The sequence below is a fragment of the Chrysemys picta genome, chromosome 9, assembly GCF_011386835.1.
Source record: "Chrysemys picta bellii isolate R12L10 chromosome 9, ASM1138683v2, whole genome shotgun sequence".
Taxonomy (NCBI): domain Eukaryota; kingdom Metazoa; phylum Chordata; order Testudines; family Emydidae; genus Chrysemys; species Chrysemys picta.
In genome coordinates, this window is record NC_088799.1 from 84,612,623 (window position 1) to 84,635,219 (window position 22,597).

The 22,597-nt window shown below is 39.9% G+C and overlaps 1 protein-coding gene across 8 annotated transcripts in view; it reads right to left on the reverse strand.

Annotated features, from left to right (window-relative positions):
- ABCB7 (ATP binding cassette subfamily B member 7) overlaps positions 1-22,597 on the reverse strand; it is a 99,771-nt gene that overhangs the window by 29,359 nt on the left and 47,815 nt on the right. For 4 of the 8 annotated variants that reach the window (XR_006174628.2, XR_010590278.1, XR_006174629.2 and 1 more), the window contains 7 exons: positions 19,316-19,473; positions 18,589-18,752; positions 18,293-18,422; positions 17,648-17,819; positions 9,976-10,079; positions 7,376-7,483; positions 4,134-4,552 (listed from right to left, as the gene is read on the reverse strand). Coding sequence is in view for 4 of the 8 variants with exons in the window: in XM_005291787.4 (XP_005291844.1) it covers positions 4,334-4,552; positions 7,376-7,483; positions 9,976-10,079; positions 17,648-17,819; positions 18,293-18,422; positions 18,589-18,752; positions 19,316-19,473 (1,055 nt within the window). In the remaining 4 variants the exon portion in view is untranslated. Of the gene's footprint in view, positions 1-3,830; positions 4,553-7,375; positions 7,484-9,975; positions 10,080-17,647; positions 17,820-18,292; positions 18,423-18,588; positions 18,753-19,315; positions 19,474-22,597 lie in introns of those variants that run through there. The other 4 variants (XM_005291787.4, XM_042851043.2, XM_042851040.2 and 1 more) reach the window with 2 other exon arrangements.

Consider the following 22,597-nt stretch of genomic DNA (forward strand, 5'->3'; position numbering starts at 1 on the left):
GTAAAGACCCCAAATTTGCTAACCGTAGCAAATTATAACAGTAACTAGAGACATTTATGTATTTATCTTTATATTCTCTGTTCAGACAGCTTTTGCTTGGGAACAAAAAATAAATCTAAAGTCAAGATGTTTAGAGCTGCTAGGCTGATACTTGCTTTGAGAAGCAGTCATTTTAAACAATTAGGATATGCATCTCAAACAAGTATACATATCTAGAAATAATTAACACAATTGAAGAGGTGCAAGTTCTTCTAGAAACAAAAAATGAATTTAAGTAGCATTATTTAGTCCAGACTTTTTCATGCCAACATGGCAAGCTTTGGTTTTATAACTGTTGCGGACTGATTTAATTTTTACCAGTGACCTGTGCCCAGTCCACAAGACTTCCAAACATTATGTAAAGATGCTGTTTTAGAACAGTGATGTATCAGTTTTGCTACCCCCGATGTTAACAGCACCTACAGCTGTTCACAGCAGCTATGAGAAGGTTTCAAAATGAACCAATTTTCCCATCAGAGACTGTAAATTAGAGATTTTAACAGGACATCCTCTGCCCCAAAACTTGGCACACCTCTCTGTATTTGTTCAAGTCCTCCTAAGCTGTGATTCTTCAGGTCAGCAAGTACTCTAAAAGGCCTGTTTAGAATAACCAATGTAAATGCATGACACATGAACACACAAATCCAATCCTAACAAATTCAGAACCAAAGTTTTGCATCTCTAATAAACACGAAGATTAATAAGTGAAATGCTACTACTCCTTTGACATTCCTGCTCACAAGGCAAGACATAATACTCATTTTGGTCTCACATCTGTTCGATGGAGTAACGCAGAGCTGGAGCAGTGGCAAAACCAAGTCAATTTGTAACCCTCCAGCTTTCCAACAATTATCTGTTTCTAAGTAAATTCTCTTCTCTTTTAGGTACAGGAGAATATATAGGACATGGGGAAAAAATCTCACTTATCACTAAGATCAGTTTAGAGGCCTTCCCAATCTCCTACATTCCCCGCCTTCTCCAAACTGATGGTGGTGATGTGCAGTTTAGCAATAGCCACACCTCTGCTCCAAACCCTTTACAAAATTAACAAAATAACCTTCATGGTATTTGCTGGCTAAAAAGATCACCCTTTCCTACAACGGCAATAACACACAAAGTTCTGGAGTACACGGACACACAAAACTTTTTGCAACTGATTAAGACGCGTCAGCTTCATTACAGCACATACTTAGCTGCCAAAGCAGGTTTCCTGTATCATATATTCTAGCAAAGGAATTATTGGTTCGTTTCAGATACTTTCAAGATAATGCTAGTGTTAGATCTATTTTTAGGCAATGAACAGACTATATAAACCTGGTAATATGTGGGCAATTGTCCATTCAGAAAAACTTGTAACCACAATTGAATTCACATCACAATCACTAAAACATGTAAACGTCAAGTAATGTGTCAAAGCAACGAAGGTGTTTAAGAAAATATTGAAACGTTATTAAATACAGCTTTTGTACATCATTCAGTACATACAGCAGTAGATACTGCATAAGTTATTTAATTTGAAAAATCTAGTTGAGTTATTTGAAGTCACATCATATATGAAAGGGAGAAAGTCTCAAAAGGGACTTTTATTAACCCTTTGCTAACCGTTTCTGGCAGTTGAGATTATTATATTGTTTGTCGTCCTTGTACTGCTAAAACAAATTTTAAAAGGAGACGTTCCATTAGGGAAAATAAAAGAGAGCCCCTAAATAGAAATAATTCTGAACTGTCACCACAGATCACCATGATTTTACCTTGATTCTGCACACCAAGGCTGAAGGTCATTCATCTTTGTATTTTGACACTCTCTTTACAGTAATTTTTAATTGAGCATATGTTACGTATTGGCACAGATTATTTTTCTCTTACATAAATTTTAACAGAGAGAATGAGACTAGCCAAAAAGGAAGACATCAAAAGCTCAGCCTCCTTTACTTTGACAAGTTTTTTGTAGCTAGCTTGATGACAGGTTCAGCTAAAATGAACGTTACAGCATCAAAAACAGTAAATTTACATTTGCAGCCACATTTTAATAAGCGTTCAGTAACTTTGGGTTCTTCACTTTCTGGGCATCCACCTGGAGGCACCTACATGCTCAATTTTCAGAGGTAAAAAGGACCTGCAGCTCCCATTAACGTCAAAAAAAATCAAGCACAAGTTGGGCACCCAAATTAGTGAAAACTGAAAATTCTGGCTTTGGTCTTGTTCTTTACCTTATTTTACTCATTTGGAAGAAGTTAATTTCCAGTTTTATTAGGAAGTGAATTCCTTAACAAATCTTTAAGGTAACCTGAAATATTCTGCTGCCAAGACTTGAGTTCAACATCCAAGACTCTCCTCCAACAGTTAAGCCCTTAGTTCAGAGGTGGGCAAACTACGGCCCGCGGGACTCTCCTGCTCGGCCCCTGAGCTCCTGCCCTGGGAGGCTCGCCTCCGGCCCCTCCCCTGCTGTTCCCTGTCCCACGCAGCCTCAGCTCACCCTGCTGCCGGCGCAATGCTCTGGGTGGCGGGGCAGTGAGCTCCTGGGGCAGCGCAGCTGCAGAGCCGCAGCCTGACCTGGTGCTCTGTGCTGCAGTGGCGTGGCTGGCTCCAGCCAGGCGGCACAACTGACTGTCCTGGTGCTCTGTGCGGCGTGGCTGTAGCGCTGCCAGCCACCGGTGCTCCAGGCAGCGCAGTAAGGGGGCAGGGAGCAGGAGGGGTTGGATAGAGGGCAGGGGAGTTCGGGGTGGTGGATAGGGGTCAGGGCGGTCAGAGGTCCTGGGGGAGGGGGCAATCAGGAAGAAGAGAAGAGGTTGAATGGGGCAGCATGGGATCCGGGGGACAGGGAACAGGGGGGGTTGGATGGGGCAGGAGTCCCGGGGGTGTGTGTGCATGTGTCAGATAGTGGCGGGGACCGGGCCATGCCTGGCTGTTTGGGGAGGCACAGCGTCCCCTAACCGGCCCTCCATACAATTTTGGAAACCCGATGCGGTCCTTAGGCCAAAAAATTTGCCCGCCCTGCCTTAGTTATTAATTATCTATATAGGGAAATGTACCAGCATAATTATACTATAAACTGGTACAATGCCCCTTTGTGGACACATTGATTCTGCTAGTGACAGAAGCTAAACCAGAAAAAAAGTACTCCTATTCTGGAATAGCAGCGTCCATGCAGGGAGTTATAGGAGGCTGGAATTAGAATATCAAGGTGGAGTTATGCTGATACATTTCCCCATGCAGATAAGCCCAAATAAATACAATCTTAGGGCCCAGCCATGGGAGATCTTGCAAGCTTTAGAGAGATTTAAGGTTTCTCAGAATGTGGTAGGTTTGGGCCTTGGGTACAGAAACCTATATGGTTATTAGGACAATAGCCCTAACGATATTTTGGTTGATTTCTCATACAATCATGCAAAACGATAGAAATACACCAATCTTTCACAAACTAGCCTCACTGAGCTTTAATTGCTCCCTAGGACTATGACTGAAATAAAACAGGATGCAATGGTCTTACAACATATTTCAAAGACACAGAACCTTGAACTCTCATCTTGGCAAGTAAGTAAAGGGTAAACTATATTTTATGTTTTGGATTACAACATTTATGTTATGTCAAATTATATTCTTTAATTAGGGATTTTAAATAGTTCTTAAAAATACATATTACTTCCTCTTTAATGGGACAACTATGAAGTTTTCCAGAGAGGAAAATGCAACGTTACTTCTGGAGGAATAACTGAAACGGGTTGTTCCAAATTTGAGTTTGCTACTAGAGGTTTTTTGCTTTGTTGTTCTTAAAAAGGAAACGCGTTATGTCAAGCCAGAGAGTCATTTAATAGAACTAAGTACATCTTATTTTTTAGCATACACATTCAAGTTAACTGAATCACATTAAAAATATAAAACACCTTTGCCAGCCATCAATGGTGGAAAATAAACGAAGAACAAGTCTGTTTACCACTTAATGATACAGTTCAAATAATTCCATCTTTCCCAGCTGAATGATCTAGGTCACTTGACAAGTGATTGCCAGTAAAATGTATAAATGTCTGAAACGTCCATAAAAATATGCCTTGTTAATTAGCAATAAATTGAGTTTTTCAAAAGCTCTCACGCACCTCATTAAATATTAGAGATTCTGACAATGTAGAAATAAATCCTTTGGTTAGAGAAGTTATGCTGCGTTGAGATACCGTAAAAAACCAAAACCAACCAGGAAGTGTCTGAATTGCTTATGTTTTCAAATCACAGCTGTGCTTCAGTGCAGTCTTGTATCACCCTTTAACCGGCAGCAGAAATTTAATCCTGCATCGCACATTTAGCAGGAACAGTTTCCACAGCCCTTCACACTGTTGATAATTTCCTCTTGTAGTTTCTTCCTTTCCTCTTCTTTGGACATATGGTTATTTCTCTCTTCCCATTTCTGGTTGATATTACTATTTAGTATTCTGCTGCTCTGTGTGTGCCACATCTCATAGTAGAGACTGCTGGGACTGGCAAGAAGATCTAAATGGCTACCACGCTCAGCAACTTTACCCTGTAAAATATATATAAATAAAGTTAGTGATTGAACGCTATCAGACCTTTAGATCAGGGGTTCTCAAACGTCATTGCACCGCAACCCCATTCTGACAACAGAGAGAGAAGGGGAGAGAGAGAAGAGCCTGAGTCCGCTCTGGGTGGGGGGGGTGGCAAAGCCTATGCCTGAGCCCCGCCGCCCCAGGCAGGGGAGCCAGAGCTGAAGCCAAAGCCTGATCCCCGCCGCCCAGGACTGAAGCCAAAGCCTGATCCCCGCCGCCCAGGACTGAAGCCAAAGCCTGATCCCCGCCGCCCAGGACTGAAGCCAAAGCCTGATCCCCGCCGCCCAGGACTGAAGCCAAAGCCTGATCCCCGCCGCCCAGGACTGAAGCCCCTGGGTTTTGGCCCCGGGTGGCGGGGCTTGAGCTTCGGCTCAAGCCCAAACAAGTTAACACCAGCCCTGGCGACCCCATTAAAATGGGGTTGTGACCCACTTTGGAGTCCCGAGCCCCAGTTTGAGACCCGCTGCTCTAGAGTATGAAGGTGACGAAAGCATGGGCCAGACACTTTCACAGTGTAGATCACAGAAATCCTCCACTTTAATAAGGAGGTGAAACCCCCAGAGACAGGTTCAGATAGAGGGAGCACTGTATGTACAGACTCAGGCCACACTCCATGTTAAAGACGAAGAACTGCAATCTTCTCCGGGTTATAAAAAATAGGTGTAGACCTCAGGTCTCAGTTGGGCAAAGTTCACGGCTTGATTACATGAAAAACTACCAGTTTAAACTAGAGATACAACTTAAAATAGGTTTAGCACTATATATAAAAGAGTTAGGATTTATTATAATTATTAAACTAGTGCCTATGCCAAATTTGCCTTATCTTGACTTAGTTTAAATTGACTAGGAATAAATTTATGCTAAACTGAATTAAGCCATTATTAAACCAAAAATAAGAACGTCCACACAAGGATTTGCACAATTAAACCAAATTGATTTAAAACCAGATTTAAGTTAAATTGGTGCAAACTCTGTGTTTTGCTAAGGCCTCAGTTGTTCCTATGTTAGAAAGTTCAGTCACTAAAATTATATTGGCAACTAAGTATGCGTGTGCTCTCTGTGGGTCCAAAAACTAAGCTCACTTATTAGACTGCATAATAATCAAAATAACATGTTTGTAGCTTTTACTGATTAATATAAGGAGAAAATACTCAACCCTGTGATGTAATATTTACATCATGCAGCAAAACGGTTATACAATTTTCCAGCTCCTTCTCCTTTCCTGATCCTTATTTAATTGGCTGCCATTATTGTACCCTGCACACAAGTGTCAACTATGTTTCATGAACCAGTCTGCCAGCAGGGAGTGATGCATCATGTTGGCTGACTGAGCACATCACTCAGTCTCTACTGAAGCAGGAGCTTGGAAAAGCAAGACAACTGATGAACCTAAGCATCTCAGCTGCTCAGCTAACACTAATGAACTAGTTTAATTGTGTTTCTTTTTAAATCCAACAATTATACTATAATACAAAACACACTCTTACTGTGTTGTGATACATTATATAATTCACAGATTGGCTCATTACATATGGTTATAAACCACACTAAATGTTGCACTAGGTAAGACTTTTTATAGAAAAGCAGAGCCACATGAATGTATACTATTTAAATGTTTAGCAAAAGCAGCAAACAGCAGACAGGTGGGAAGTGAGTTTACTCCATTATCTAATTTTGTCCCTGCCATCTGAATCTCAATGATATTGAGAAATACCATTAACTCACTTCAAAAGTTTCTTGTTTAAGAAATTCCAACACAATCATTTAACATACCAAAGAAATATCTGTCTGTTTTCTTCTAGATATATACATTTTAATATTTTAGACACTGAAGATATCAATGAATTCAAGCATATGAATAGCAAATAAAATAGATGAACAGCAAACTTAAGAAGATCCATAATTGGCAGACTAAACCTAAATCACTAATATCTACTGAGATATCAATTTTAAAAAGCTATTAAGTGATTTTTAGGGGCACTCATTTTAACTTTGTTACTCAGATTGTAACAGAGAGGAAGGTGAACAACAAAGAACAGTAAGAGTATGAGGTGGCAGCTGAACAGCGATATTAATCAGATATTGAAAGGGTCTCTTTTTGGGGGTGGAGAGAAAGACAGAGGGAATAATTACAATTTTCTAGAGCTACGAGCCACAATAGAGTGGTGCTCAGATTTCTACCATAATTAGATTGAACAATCCTGCAACAATTTTATCTGCAGAAACACAGCACACACTGCTCTCTTTTCTATTGAAAATGAGAAACCAGGGATGTATCTGAAAAATGGCCACTCTTATTGGGCGATGAAAATGAAACATAAATTGGGGGAACACATTAGGAATCCAACATGACAGGAATCCATAATAGAGGTAAATTGTACACCACCTTAAACCAACACCACATTGCCCAGTGAATCGGATTTACAGTAATCCACTTAAAACACTAGTAACTACATGTAGTTAAAAGTATTATACAAGCGCACTACAACATATAAAACCTAGGCATTCATATGTACAGATACACTAAATTTCTGCCATTAATAAGTTGTATTTGTTGCAAGAAAAATGACTACGTAAGAGAAACTTGGGGTAGATTTTTCAGACATGGTTAATTTCCGACAAAGGCAGTTCAGTTCTGTATACTCAGAAATAATTTGTAGATTTCAAACACACACACACACACACACACACACACACACACACACACACACACACACAGAGTCACTAAAACATTCACATCATGTCAAAGTTGAATTACAGAGGGTGATATAGTCTCTCACCTGATCCAGGACAAGGATTTCATCTGCATCAACTACTGTTGACAATCTGTGTGCAATGAAAACAGTTGTTCTGTGCTTTACCAGGTCCCTCATGGCACTGAGAATGTTCTGCAAATTAAAAATGTACATCTATATATATATACACACACACACACATTTAAGAGGAAATAAAATCAGATTGTGTAACATGTCAAACGAAGTTTTAATGAATGCTGAAGAATGTCTTCAAAGCCCCAAATTGAAAAATAGCTGGAACTATTTATGGAAGAAGCAACACAACGCCTAGAATAAGACATTAGTAGCTCTGTGAAAGTCCTCAAAGTGGAGCTTCGCAGTGTGAAGGAAAGCCAAGGGAGGTTACATTTCTCTATGAAATTTAAACATCTCAAGGGGGTAGAGGAAGGGAACTGTTTGCTCACCTTCAGAAAAAAACGTTTGTAGTTTGACTGTACAAGAAACAGTGCTGATCGCTGTGGCATGTGCAGGTATAGTGTTTTACTTTCCAAATCAACAAAAATTAAAGAACAGCCAAGACTGTGGGTATGTCTACACTAAGGAGATTATACCGGTATAACTATGCCATGGGAGCCATGTTCGCATAACCTGCTTACATCTGAAGAAGTGAGGTTTTTTTACCCACGAAAGCTTATGCCCAGGCTACCCCGTGATACTTTCTGCCACATATTTGTAGCCTGTGCTGATGAAAGGGGATTTTCCATTGGTGTAGGAACACCATCTCCCCAAATAATGGTACTTAGGTTGACAGAAGTATTAGGTTGACAGAAATATTCTTAATTGACATAGCTGCGTCTACGGGGGTTAGGTCAACATAGCTACGTCGATCCGGGGTGTGGATTTTTCACACCATGGCTGAAGTAGCTACAATGACCTAAATTTTAAATGTAAACCCTGGCCTGTGTCAACAAGGAACACAAAAATCCCCAAAACCACAATAGCCCAAGGAAATATTTACTATCTACAGCCATCCCCATCAAGTCAGAAGCAGTGTTTCCTTTTCCACCTTCATGAGCTGCAATACCTCAGATGCAGAAGTGTGATTTAAAGCTATGTCTACAATGTAATAAAAGACCTGCAGCATGACCACAGATAGCCCAGGTCAGCTGACTATGGGTTTGAGAGTAGGTGCCCTGGGCGTTTTACCACAGTGTAGACATACACAAGTTGGCTTAGGGTAACTGCTACACAAGCTGGGATATGCATTTTGTTTTCTTTAAATAAAGTTAGCCTCTGTCAGAAAACATTGTGATTACAAGATATACATTTCTGGAAAGAACTCATTTTTATTTGCTGCCTTTAAAGTGCAGCTGTGTTGTGCAAACATTCCGCTTTGTTTGGCAACCTTGCAATAAATATAGCAAAATGAGAGGGAAAAAAGTAGTACTCTTCAGAAATCTTTGTCACAAATGATAAAAACACAAGTCCAGGGAAGTGGTTTACTTCAGACAGGGGGATTATTTATATTATACACCATAAGCATGTACCAAGTGTACATTAAATGACTTCCCTATGTCTGTAAAATAAGCGCAATCTAGTGATCGGCGGTCAAAGTATGCCAAATAATCTACACAAGTGGAAACAATTTGCAAACAGCATTCTTTTAGCTCTAGTTTTAGAAAATGCGATTAGTTCATGAAATTACTGTTACTGCTGAGATTTTTGTATTTAGTACAAAGATGTGGTTATGAAGTCTGATGCAGTTGCTGTGGTAGTGTCATGACATCTGTGTCACAACAGTCTCATATTTCACAGCCCTTCCTATGAAATGAATATAAATTAATACCAGCAGTGTAGGTTATGCATACCTGACTTGCATCTCAGTATGATGCTCCACAATGAACGAAAGGTTTTCTATTTTGCGTTATGTCACAATCATTTAAATTACTTCTATTGTAATGAATATTAAATAACACCCAAATTCCTCTATTTAAAGTGGACTGTAGGCTTCATACACCATGAGTACATTAGCAACTGCAACACTTTCAAATGATGTGGGCTTACTGCTGCAACAGGATGTCACGCTGTAAAACAGGACAGTAGTTCAGATGTGGACCTGACATTGCTGGCTCTGGCTCAGTGTAGGTTGGGAATCTCAAGGTACATCTATGCTGCAATAAGAGACCTGTGGCATGGCTACGGCTGGCTGGGTCAGCTGACTTGGGTTCTGCAGGGCACAGGCTCATGAGGCTATAAAATTGCAGTGCAGAGTTTGGGCTTGGGGTGGAGCCCAGGCTCTCAGACCGTGAGATGGGGGAGGGTCTCAGAGACCAGGCTTCAGCCCCAGGCCAAATGTCTACACTGCAATTTTATAGCCCCGCGAGCCCAGGCCAGAGTCAGCTGACCTGGGCTCAGAGCAGTGCCATGGGTTTTTTAATCTCAGTGTAGACATACCCTTAGTGTCTCAACTTTTGACCTATGGGGAAAGATTCTTTACTCTTCTCATTGAGAAGGCTAAAGAATGGCATTTGAATAGCTAGACAAAAAGCAAACATGACAAAAACTCTTCTGGGAGGAGGTTGGAGGGCCAGCAAAGTTGGACAGAATGCAGCTGAAAAGGCTTTAGATTCTTTATCCTAATTTACCTCTTCTGTAATTGAATCTAAAGATGATGTGGCTTCATCGTAGAGAATAATAGGAGGATTCTTTAAGATGGCTCTGGCAATAGCAACTCTTTGCTTTTCCCCTCCTGAGCAACAGAGAAGGAAAAAAAGGTTATTTTTGCCTTGATCACCATGGCATGGTATTCTAACACCTGTGATAAAGAGAGAGACCTACAAATAGGATACATCTGAAGTCCTTTTTCATTAGTCTTTGCCATGCAAACATTTCATATAAAAAGAGAGGGATTACAGCCACATTACAAGAAACCTCCACCCATTTTGCTCAGCAGAATCTTGAAGCTTACCTGATAATTTTCACATGGGACTAAAGTCCATTTGAGGTTGAAATGACAATTGGAATTATTACATTTCTGGCTGCCACCAGCAGCCATTTTCTGAATAGTGACACCAGAAGTATTAGTCAAATGTAAACTGATTTCAATTTTGAAATCAGTGTTAAAGCTGGACAGAAAGTAACCTTCCAAACACAATTTAGTGGGGGCAACAAAGTGCTCAAGTGTAAAAAGATTGCCCAGCGGTACTTTGAAATAATACTTAGCTCTTACATTGCTCTTTTTATTTCATGTACAGATCTTCAAAGAGTATTAAAAAGGAAGCTAAGAATCATTATTCCCATTTTTTCAGATGGGGAAACAGATACAGAGAGGCAAAGTGACTAGTGCAAGATCAGACAGGTCAGTAGCAGAGCCAGGAATAGACCTCAATCTTTTGATTCCAGTTTGCAGGATACTGAATTGGTTTCATGCTGCTTCTGACTCAGGACTATACGCTCATATACAATATTCCATGCCTAAAATAGCCTCCATCGTCACATGAGCCATGCAACATTACATGCTGCCACCAAATCTCTCTCACAACTCACTTCCGGCTAGCCTTCCACTATTTGCCTTTACTCAGGTGCTCCCTAAAAATCCAATATGGTTATGTAAACACGATTCTTAAACTGCCTGCAGCAGCCTCAAGTTCTTGCATACACAACACCTAACACCCCCCAATAGATGATCCCCTAAGCACCCTCTTTTTCTACCTTGTGGTTCTGTTGTTCACCAATCCCCACTGTGACATTCTATATCTTGGGGGAGTGTCCTGGAACCCCCATATCCTCCATTTTTATATAATCATGATCTTACATATAAAGCATGCCTTGTAAGGTATCAGGGGGAAGGTTATGATCTGCTGAAAGTCATTTCTCTATCCATATATGTGTATCATTGGTGCATGTGAAGTTATGAGAATTGTGTTGTATGGTGGTCACTAAAACATGCTGTAAGTTGGGGAATCAGCCAGATATTAGCTCCCCAGAGGCAACAGCAAGGAAAGTAACCAACACCCAGGCAGGATGTCAATCAACCCATCAACAACCATTGTCCAGCAAGGGAGCTACAATGCAATGACTCACCTGCATGGGGCCCACACTAGGGGAATTGCTCAGCCTTGCCTGGAGACTCAGCAATGTCACCCAGACATGCCTGGCCTTGTGTTTTCCAAGCACATGGACTGAGGGTATAAAACCAAACACAGGGGGCTCATACTGGACCTTTTCTCCTTCACCCACCTATGCTGCAAGCAACAAGGATACTCTGAAGACTCCAACTGAGGGAACTTGCCCAGATTTCAAAGGTGAAATCTGTATATTAAGGACTGCAATATCCAGTGGGGTGAGAAAAACTGCTTTGTCTAGTTGTTACCCAGTCTAATAAGGTTGAGAGTTTAGGCTGCGTGCTTATATTTTATTTCTTATGGTAACTATCACTTAAAATCTGTTTTTTGTAATCAATACATTTGTTTTATTGTACATCTTCACCGGTGCGTTTGTATGAAGTGTGTGGCAAATCTGCTCAGGCTGGTGTAGATCCACTTTCCATTGATAAAGTGATGAACCAATTAATAAATTTGCACTGCTCGTTTTGAGCAGTGCAAGACGGTATATTCCTGGGGTACAGTGCTGGGAGGATTTGGCTCTGGTGCCTCTCTCTGTGTGATTTATGAGTGGCTCTGGGAGCATTCATGAAATCTAGCTAGGTGTGTGGGGCTCCACATGCTGGTGTGCTGAGCGATCACAGCTCCTGGAGGGGCTTGCTGCTCGTCACTAGCAAGGCATTGTGAGGGACAGCCCAGGCTGGAGAGAGTTAAGGGGGAACAGTGGTCCCACAGTCCCAGGCTGCACCCCAGGGATCCCATCAGACCCACCATCTCGTCTTGATATAACCCTTATTTATTGTGTAATCTGTGTATATAAGAATGTGGTTAAACTGAGCAATAAACTGAAGTTGCACTATTTTCCCAAGATGTTATTTTTACTTCTCTCTTTTAAGAAATATCTAGTATGAAGAATATCACTGTTTGCTAGAACCCATGATTGAAAAGCATGCAGTGATCCCATAATTGGTGGCCTTCTCTTATGCAGCTGGTTTGCAGCATATTCAGTTGCTTCATGTTTTTCTTTATGCACAATCCAACAAAGCAGTGTTCAGTGAATATTTTTAAAATGCTTTTGTATTTGCAATGCTTAATACTGTAGACAAATAAAAGCCAGGTTTATATCAATGTTTCAAATTTAAATTTATATTGCCTGCATAGGCTAAAGCTGTTTTGATATTTGTTGTTCACTCTCTATGTAAACAGTTAGTTTACAAAGTTTACTGTGCATTAATTGCATTTAATGAATATAGAAGTTTCCATTTTAACAAACACTCTTCCCCACTGCACCTTTTATTTCAGCATTACACAAGTGAGGAGAATCATCATGCAATATTTGTAATGTTTCCTTCATCACATTAAAATCTATAGACACATACATACAACAGATAGATATTTCTTCTTGTTAAAGCTAATTTGCTGACTTTGAGAGATGTCAATTCACTGACTTGACTGAATGTTGCCCACATTAAGCACAGGCTACTTAGTTACCCATTTTAAAAAAGTTTTAAACTCTCTAAGTGCGCTGTTGACTTGCTACAATTTACATCCCACAATTTTACAATGATCACCACTGGATTACTTGAACAAAAGGATCTTTTACTACAGCAAGTAAGCCATTTGCATACAGAATTCTAACCGTGCGCTCCACTCCACAGGATGAACATCTATGAGAATGAGGGCTCATAATTACATTTCCCCAGATTTCTAATGAAAAATGCTGCCACGCATTTTCCATCTGGAAGTCCATTATTTCTCTCTCCCCTCCACCGAAGCTTAATTTTTAATATCACCAGTAGGGTAGCCTACCTTTCTTTTACTGGAACATCCTTTGTTTATGAACAGTGGCCCCTCAAACTCAGCTTCTCCCGTTGTTAAAATGAAATATGTGGATTTCAATGCAGCCCACTTAAAGTACAGAGTGTACTCACTGTCTTCCCCCTAGTTTTCCCTTGCTCCCTTTACTAGAATGCTTTGGGGGAAAAAACCTCCTGGGAAAGGATTGAGTATTTTCCCTCAGGAAATGTGAGGCTGAACTTATTGTTTTAAGCTCTAATGAACTAAAGCACATAAGCATTTGGGGAAGCGGGTCTGGTTCCATTTCACAATTCCAGAAAAATATGAAACTTCAAAGTCATTATCACATTGATAGTACTCAAATGGAGCTACTTCGTAAAGTCAGAGGTTTATCTATAAAAGTGAACTAGTGACAAGGTGTATCAAGTCCATTAAACAAACAAGGGGTTTGCAGCACAATAGATGGAGTTTAGCTTCACAACTTTCATTAACACTGAAAATGTAGCTCTAACTAGTAAAACATGTTCTATCAGAATCCAGATGAAAGAGAGAGTTTGAAACACTAAAGCCCAAAATTGTCAACTAATTTTCAAATGCCTCTCTTTAAGGATTCCAATTTGAGAGAGGTTGGGTACCGAAAGGTGCTGAACACACACAACTTCAATAGAGTTCAATTCAATGTGCCATTTGAAGCACCCAAAATTAGTGGGTATTTCTGGAAGTATTGGCTTAAGCCTCCCTGGCACCTTGATCATATGTAAAAGTTATGATACATGTTAACAACTACTGTCCACATTCTAATACTCACCTAATTTAGTGTCAGAAGTAAATGAGTAGGGAAACAGAACTAGGGAAATACAACCTAGATGGAGCTACCATAAGGTGGGGTGCATAACTGGTTGGAAAACCGTTCCCAGAGAGTAATCATCAGTGGTTCACAGTCAAGATGGAAAGGGATATTGAGAGGGGTCCGACAGGGATCAGTTCTGGGTTCGGTTCTGTTCAATATCTTCATCAATGATTTAGATAATGGCATAGAGAGTACAGTTATAAAGTTTGCACAGGCTCTGAGAGTTGCAAGTGCTTTGGAGGATAGAATTAAAATTCAAAATGATCTGGACAAACTGGAGAAATGGTTTGAACTGAAGTAAATAGGATGGAAGTCAATAAGGACAAATGCAAAGTACTCCACTTAGGAAGGAACCATCAGTTGCACACATACAAAATGGGAAATGACTGCCTAGGAAGGAGCACTGCGGAAAGGAATCTGGGGATCAGTGAATCACAAGCTAAATATAAGTCAACAGTGTAACACTTGCAAAAACAGTGAACATCATTCTGGGCTGTATTAGCGGGAGTGTTGTAAGCAAGACACGAGAAGTAATTCTTCTGCTCTACTCTGCGCTGATTAGGCTTCAACTGGAGTACTGTGTCCAGTTCTGGGCACCACATTTCAGGAAAGATGTGGACAAATTGGAGAAAGTCCAGAGAAGAGCAACAAAATGATTAAAGGTCGAGAAAAATATGACCTATGAGGGAAGAGTGAAAAAATTGGGTTTGTTTAGTCTGGAGAAGAGATGACAGAGGGGACATGATAAAAAGCTGTTACAAGGAGGAGGGAGAAAAATTATTGTTCTTAACCTCTGAGGATAGGATAAGAAGCAAGGGGTTTAGGTTGGACATTAGGAAAAACTTCTTAACTGTCAGGGTGGTTAAGCACTGGAATAAATTGGAGGTTGTGGAATCTCCATCATTGGAGATTTTTAAGCGCAGGTTACACAAACACTTGTCAAGGATGGTCAAGATAATACTTAGTCCTGCCATGAGTGCAGGAGACTGGGCTAGATGACCTCTCAAGGTCCCTTCCAGTCCTACGATTCTATGATTGGAGCTGCTGTTCACTCCAATGTCAAAGGCACATCCTCAACTGCTTCTTTGCCAACTAGTAAATTCAAATCACTCTGATTTTTACTGATACATTATTTTTCAAACACCAAAGACCAAATAATAATAATTTTAAAATTGCATTTTTTCACCGCAATTTAAGTGCTTCTTCCACAAAAAAACTTGTGTTGTGTGTGTAGTCAAGATCACCATGGTGACAGTGCAAAGTGTAAAATGGAGTAAATGTTTCCTCAACTTTCAAAAAGGCTTCTGCCCAAGAGTCTCAAGGTCAGAAAGGCAAGAACTTCTCCCCATAACTAATGGGAGAAGTGTCTTTCAAGACACAAAATTTGATTTTACAACAGGCATTTCTGACCGTGGGGCCATCGTTTGAAGTTACAAGGTTTGAGATATTAGCAGTATTGGAGAAAACAGTGTAAGAATAAAGCAAGCTTGCATCCTGCAAGTCATACACAATGTTACTGGCCAAAATGTTTTTATCCCTATCTGCTAGGTTCTACATCATTCTGTCTCGCTTATATCATCTTCCTCTACTCCCTCACTCAGCCCTTGGGCTATACATATCCTTCTTCCCTTCAAGTGTCCACAAATGCTTTTGTGATTTCTCCTGCACCTAGAATGCCCTCCCCAACCATCTATGCACACAGCCTCCGTGTCATGCAATCACTCTTTTCTGATAACCTACTTCTCTCCACCTCTCCAGTAATGCCCCACACTTTCACGTTATTCTAATGAAGTTCTTTTAAAAAAAGGGGAACAAAACCCTCCTTGTGAAATAAGGCAAATGTTCACATATGCCAATTTTCAGATATTAACTTTAAAGTTTAAACAAAATATATGAGAAGTTTAAACTTCATCAAGTGGCTTTTAGTCATGGACAAAAGCACTTCTTTCTTTGGGAACTTTTCGATTACTGAGATGATAATATGGCTATGAATAGATAAGTTATTTTCTTTCAACATGCACCTTAAGAACAATGCACCCACTGCTGCATACATTGGCATATGGATTTGGTCAGAAGCAGATGTTGCCTTACATCTTTGAAACCTATAACAGAAAATGGATTCAGGCACCTATGAGTTTTGTCATCACCACACCTTGCACTTTCCAGAATATCCACCAACAAGGAAAATCAATTCCATTAGCAGAATAAGCAGGGAATACTTCATGAAATCGCAACCACATTCCACTTTCACGCAGCTATCTATTATAAAACATTTGTAAGCACCATAAGAATACAGACTACTACATAAAATGTAACATTTATTCTTTTGTTATGATTGTTTCATCCCGCAAGATAAACATGGATTTCAGTTTTGCATTATTCAACATATACAATTCATAGGTTAATAATGTGGACAATGTCTTGAGCACAAATCTAACAGCTTATTTCCAAACAAAACTTTAGGTTTAAAAGATGGCTAAGGTTGAAACACTCAATGAAAAACATGTACGCGTGCACAAACACACCAATAAAACACAAAATTCTACATCTTAAAACCCCACATCCACCCACCCCAAACGTCCTACAAATAAACAAGGTAAGGCATCCAGATATTTCCCAACTGCCATGCAGTCAGTCATCTATCACTTGCTATCACCCACTTAACTCTGTCCCAGTAAGGATGCCAGCCTTCCACCCCCACTTTCCTCAAACATGCATATGCGTAATTTTACAGAACTGTACAGAAGGGGCAGTGGTGGGAAGCGAGAGGAGATAGTCAGGTCTGAATGTGGTATGGAGGTGGTAGGTGGAAGTTTGGCAGGGTGATGCTGAAAAGCTGGCATCCCTACTGAGTTAAGGTTGTGGTACATTCTCTGGCATGTGTATTGTGGTTGTGCTGCTGGGTGAGATGCGTCTCTCTGGGTGGAGCTGCACAGGGTATGTTAACTTTTTATTTCCTTGCTTTTTAGGTTTTATATTAGGTGTGTTATATAGCCAATACACATTGCAATCTGTCAGTTAAGGTTATGTATTAATTTATCTCAAATTCAAAATAGCAAGTTACCATAAAATTATAAAATCCCTTTTACTATGAAAAGGATCAATTTCCAATATACTGTACCAACATACTTCATAACAGCACTCACACACACACACAAAAAAAGTAGTAGCTGCACATTTATATTTAAAAATCCAAACTTGGAAGTTCTACACACACTTGTGTAAACCTACAATACAACATAAGCAGCAACACACATCATCAAACCAAACACACCAGACATTCCAATTCTATTCATACACATTCTTCTACTACCCTCACACATCACACTAGAAGGAAAAAAGTCTATGTAATTCTGACATTACTTAATGTTCCCTGAAAATATATTCCTTTAAATACCTTCTAGAATACAGAGGTCTTGAGCCACTGGTATTAATATTTAACTCTACACTTATTACATGCCAGCTAAGAACTTCAAATTAATGACATCTCGGGGCGATGTGTGAACTGTGTACACAGTTTGGAGCTAGCAAAAATGGTGCAAAGAATGTACAGATTTACAGATTTACCTGAGAGCTTGAGTCCTCGTTCACCAACTTGTGTGTTGTACCCATTGGGCATTCGGGTAATAGCATCATGGATTCCTGCCAACTTTGCTACTGCATACACCTCTTCTGCTGATGCACCAATATTACCATACAAGAGGTTGTAGTAGATGGTGTTATGGAATAGAACGGCATCCTACAATTGTAAAGAGTATTTTAAATATGAAAATATGATTGATACTTCATGGGTGCAGGTTGGAAAAAAAATCAATACAGATTAGTTTATACTCTTCCACTGAGCCCTTAAGGGAAAAATGTTTCTGGGAAAATGCAATTGGATGTTTCAATATCTTGAACCGATATAAAATGTATTTTGAGTTAAATCATTAAGATCTTTATAATACATGCTCTAGTTTTACCATCTTGCAACAAGTGTTAATGACTATGTAAAACATCGTGCAAGAAACCTCTTCATTTCCAGTAGTAACATCTCCTTGATGTTTCAAATATTAAAAGTTACAAGGGTTCCGGAAATACTGAAGCAACAGAGACTTTCAAATTAAGCCTGACAACACAATTGTGCAAACCTTGTCTTCCATTTGAACCAGAGCTTCTGAATATCAAAAGTTACACTATCAAGGACATCTGGGATATTATAAAACACTATACCTGAGGTACAACGCCTATAGCCTTCCTCAGGCTTTCCAAGCTGATGTCTTGTATATTCTGACCAGCAACATAAATATTTCCTTTCTGGGGTTCAAAGAAGCGGAATAGTAATCTTACTATTGTGCTTTTTCTAAAATTGAGAGAAGGGTTGAAATGAAGGTTAAATTTTACTTTAGCATTTGTAAAGCTCAATCAATATAAAAGTATCACAGAAAAAAAAATCGCCAAAGCAGAATAAAATCGTATTTTCAAACTCTAATCAATGATGCAGAATTTGGCACAGTCCATTTACCCACCCTGACCCACTACCTCCTACAATGGCCACTTTCTTTCCTGCAGGGACTTCAAAAGACACTCCATTAAGGACTTTCTGCCCCTCAAGGTATTCAAAATACACGTTATCAAAGGCGATGGTAGCAGTCTGTGGTGTGATGTGCAGCGGTGGAGCCAGCTCTTTGTCCTATTAAAAAAAGAGTGCCACTTTACACACTGCTCAGAATGTATTTCAAACAGCTTAACAAGCTTAACAGTCAATTTCCTAATTCAAAAAGTGAAAGGCAGATGCTTTAGCTTTAACAAGTTAAAAATTATTTATTTCAGCCATACATGTGAAGATTGTGTTTCATTCCTCTCCTCCCTGAAGGTCAAAAATTTCCCTTCTGATCATTCAGCTTCTAGGCAGCTTTTTGGCATAATAAATTCTGCATCATTAATTACAACTAAAAGTCTTAAGAGCATGGTGCAAACACTAAAATAAAAGAATCTCAATACCAAGACAGCTTCTCTGTGAAATAACATTCTCTCTTACTAAAAGGCTCTGCAAGTTAAAAGCAAAAGCTATTCTACTAACTGCACTTAACACACAGAATGAACAGAGCTTTCTTACACAGCCTCTCCTTGTAAAATAGAAATTAGCGCTGAAAGGTAACAGAGGATGAAGTGAGAACATTGCCAGGAAAAAAATACCCTATTAATGCAGAAGTACTTGGTAACTTTTTTAAAAGTACTTTCTAAATTACTTACTTTAATTCTTGTGTCTACGCTAAGCAGTGTAAACAAGGTGTTCATATCTATGAGAGCTTGCCTAGTCTCTCTGTACACTGTTCCCAGGAAGTTAAGTGGTAGAGAAAGCTGGAATAGCAGTCCATTCACCATTACCAGATCCCCAACTGTCAAGTTCCCTTAAAATAAAAATAGGGGAGAGACAGCATTTATGTTAAATATTTTACCAGCATGGCACATAAATATTTTAGGGCTGTTAGTGTGAAATCCAGCATAGTCTCTGCTATACACCTCTACCCCGATATAATGCGACGCGATATAACACGAATTCAGATATAATGCGGTAAAGCCGTGCTCCTGGGGGCGGAGCTGCGCACTCTGGCGGATCAAAGCAAGTTCAATATAACGCGGTTTCACCTATAACGCGGTAAGATTTTTTGGTTCCCGAGGACAGTGTTATATTGGGGTAGAGATGTACCACATTTACAATAGGATACAACTGTTTAACAACACAAAAGAAAGGTCATTCTTGGAGGAGCACAGTTTGTCCAGTCAAGTGTCACAGTCGTCACTTATGCTGATTTCATTAAGATATTACATTATTTGGAAAAAGAGGCAGATAGCATAGTTATAAAATCACAGAAAATTCTAGACCAGGAGATGTTGCAAACTCCACTGTTTCTCTCTTTTCAATGGGTTCTAAAAGACCTTAGAAATATAGACAAGAAACAACCAAAGGAACCTAGATATTAGGGACATCATTTCATGGACCAGAGAGGGAACATTAATTTTCTATGTGGCTCTGGTGAGACCACACCTCGGATACTGTGTGACACTATGAGGAACTCAGTACCAAATACATTGAGCAGGAAGATATTCAAAGAACAGCCAAAAAGACAGACAGGCCTGACCTGGGAGGAAAAACTAAGAAGTGGTCAATCTTCAGATGTTCTGAATTTATACTCGGCCAAGGAGAATGGGCAGGAAAGGGCTCCAAGCCACTTTTCCACTCCCCTGTTTTTAGGCCAGCTGGGAGCTGCCCTACATTACACTGGTTACAATAGCCAGACACTGCACCAGCCAAGGACCTGTCACAATGCTGTGCACTCCACTACACTGCCTCCCTTCCTCTGGCATATCCCTTATGTGTGGGAAGAAGGGCAGGCAAACAGACAAAGATATGCCAGCGTTTGCCACCCAAGGATTCCCATGTCAAGAGAAATCTTTGCTTACCCCATCATTCTGGTGCTTTGTAATGCCTGAGATATTTTAGTTCCGCTTAACTAAAATAATGACCAAATGGGGTCATTCTGCTGCCATATTAGTCTACAAGTATTTAATAGTTATTCCATCTTATCTGAGATGGAAGAGGTATTGTTTAGTGTGAGGGATGGAAATGAGTAAAGAAAGATAAAATATGTAGAAACATTTCCGTACTGGGATTCTATTAGATTGGGGAATAGCCTTCTGAGACTAGTGGCGATTTAAAACTAGATAAGACAAAGTAATAAAGTATAGTACATAGTGTAGGGAAACAATCTTGCATGGGTAGAGGATGGACAAGTCAACCTAATAGAAAGGATTTTCCCCTTTTAAAAAATATTTTCAGTAACAAAACAAAATGCCCAGCAAAAAGCCACACACATCAATAAATATAATAGTCATATTTTGTAATTCTTCAGTACATACTATGAAAGGCAAGATTTACAAGTGTACTGCTAAGTTATGTTTCCTACTAAATCTTTTTCTATCTAAATGTCAGATTCTTTAGACTAATAGTTACCAGCATGTGTCATAACACTAACTGACTCTAGACAGTTCTATCAGGTATAGGATCTACCTCCAGAGAAGGGCTTCTCAAACACAGAGCTAGGCTATGCCTAGCCGCTCTAAGCTGAGGGGAGAGAGCTCTCCCATCGACTTAATTAATCCACCCACAACAAGGCGGGTAGTTATGTTGGTAGGAGAAACTGAGGGAGGTGGCCTATTCACACCCCTGAGTGACATAAGTGGTAGGGTATACATAGCCCTAGTATCATCTCAGAATGAATGAGCACAGATGAGCAACTGATGGGTGCAAAAACTTCTGTAATTGGTCACCATTATGCCCATGTCTTTCCATGAACTTACATATTCTAGAGAAACCCAGAATCCCTAGAAAAGTCAGTACATTCAACATGAGTTACTTTTCCAACTACAGATCTCAGAACCATCACTGTCTGTGGCAGGGCTTTAGAGCGGGGCCCAGAGCTGGAGCATGGAGCAGCTCCGGAGCTGCAGGTTTTTGCCTGGAGCTGGAGCGGAGCCGGATGACAGCTCCAAAGCCCTGGTCTGTGGATTTTGTAATAATGAATGGAGGTTTTTAGCATAAGTTAATTCACCCTTAGAAATGCGTAAAATTTCCCTGACCACTATAAAATATTTCACTTCAATTTAAACTATTGGTACAATTTATAAAAAAAACATTAATGCAAATATTAGGAAGGCTTTAATCTAGGTTCGAAGGGGGCTGGTGACCAAAGCCCACAGGAAAGTCAAAAACATGGAGACCTGAGAGAAGGGTCAGAATTTGGGAGGAGCATGAGATGTTATAGCAGGGATAAAAGAGAGACAAGACAGAACTGGGGGGAGAAACACGCACAAATCAGTATCTTGTCTATATACTAATGTGAGAAGTATGGGGAATAAGCAGAAAGAACTCGAAATGCTGGTATATAAACACAACTATGACATAGTTGGCATCACAGAAACTTGGTGGGATAATACACGTGACTGGAATATTGGTATAGAAGGGTACAGCTTGCTCAGGAAGGACAGATGGGGAAAAAAGGGAGGAGATGTTGCCTTATATATTAAAAATGTAAACACTTGGACTCAGGTTGAGATGGAAATAGGAGACAGACTAGTTGAAAGTCTCTGGGGAAGGCTAAAAGGGGTTAAAAACAAGGGTGATGTCATGGTAGGGGTTTACTACAGACCACCTAACCAGAAAGAAGAGGTGGATGAGGCTTTTTTTAAACAACTAACAAAATCATCCAAAGCACAGGACTTGGTGGTGATGGGGGACTTCAACTACTCACACATCTGTTAGGAAAATAACACATCAGGGCATGATTATCCAAAAAGTTCTTGGAATGTATTGGAGACAATGTTTTATTTCAGAAGGTAGAGAAAGCTACTAGGGGAGAGGCTGTTCTAGATTTGATTTTGACAAATAGGGAGGAACTGATTGAGAATTTGAAAGTGAAGGCAGCTTGGGTGAAAGTGATCATGAAATGATAGCGTTCATGATTCTAAGGAAAG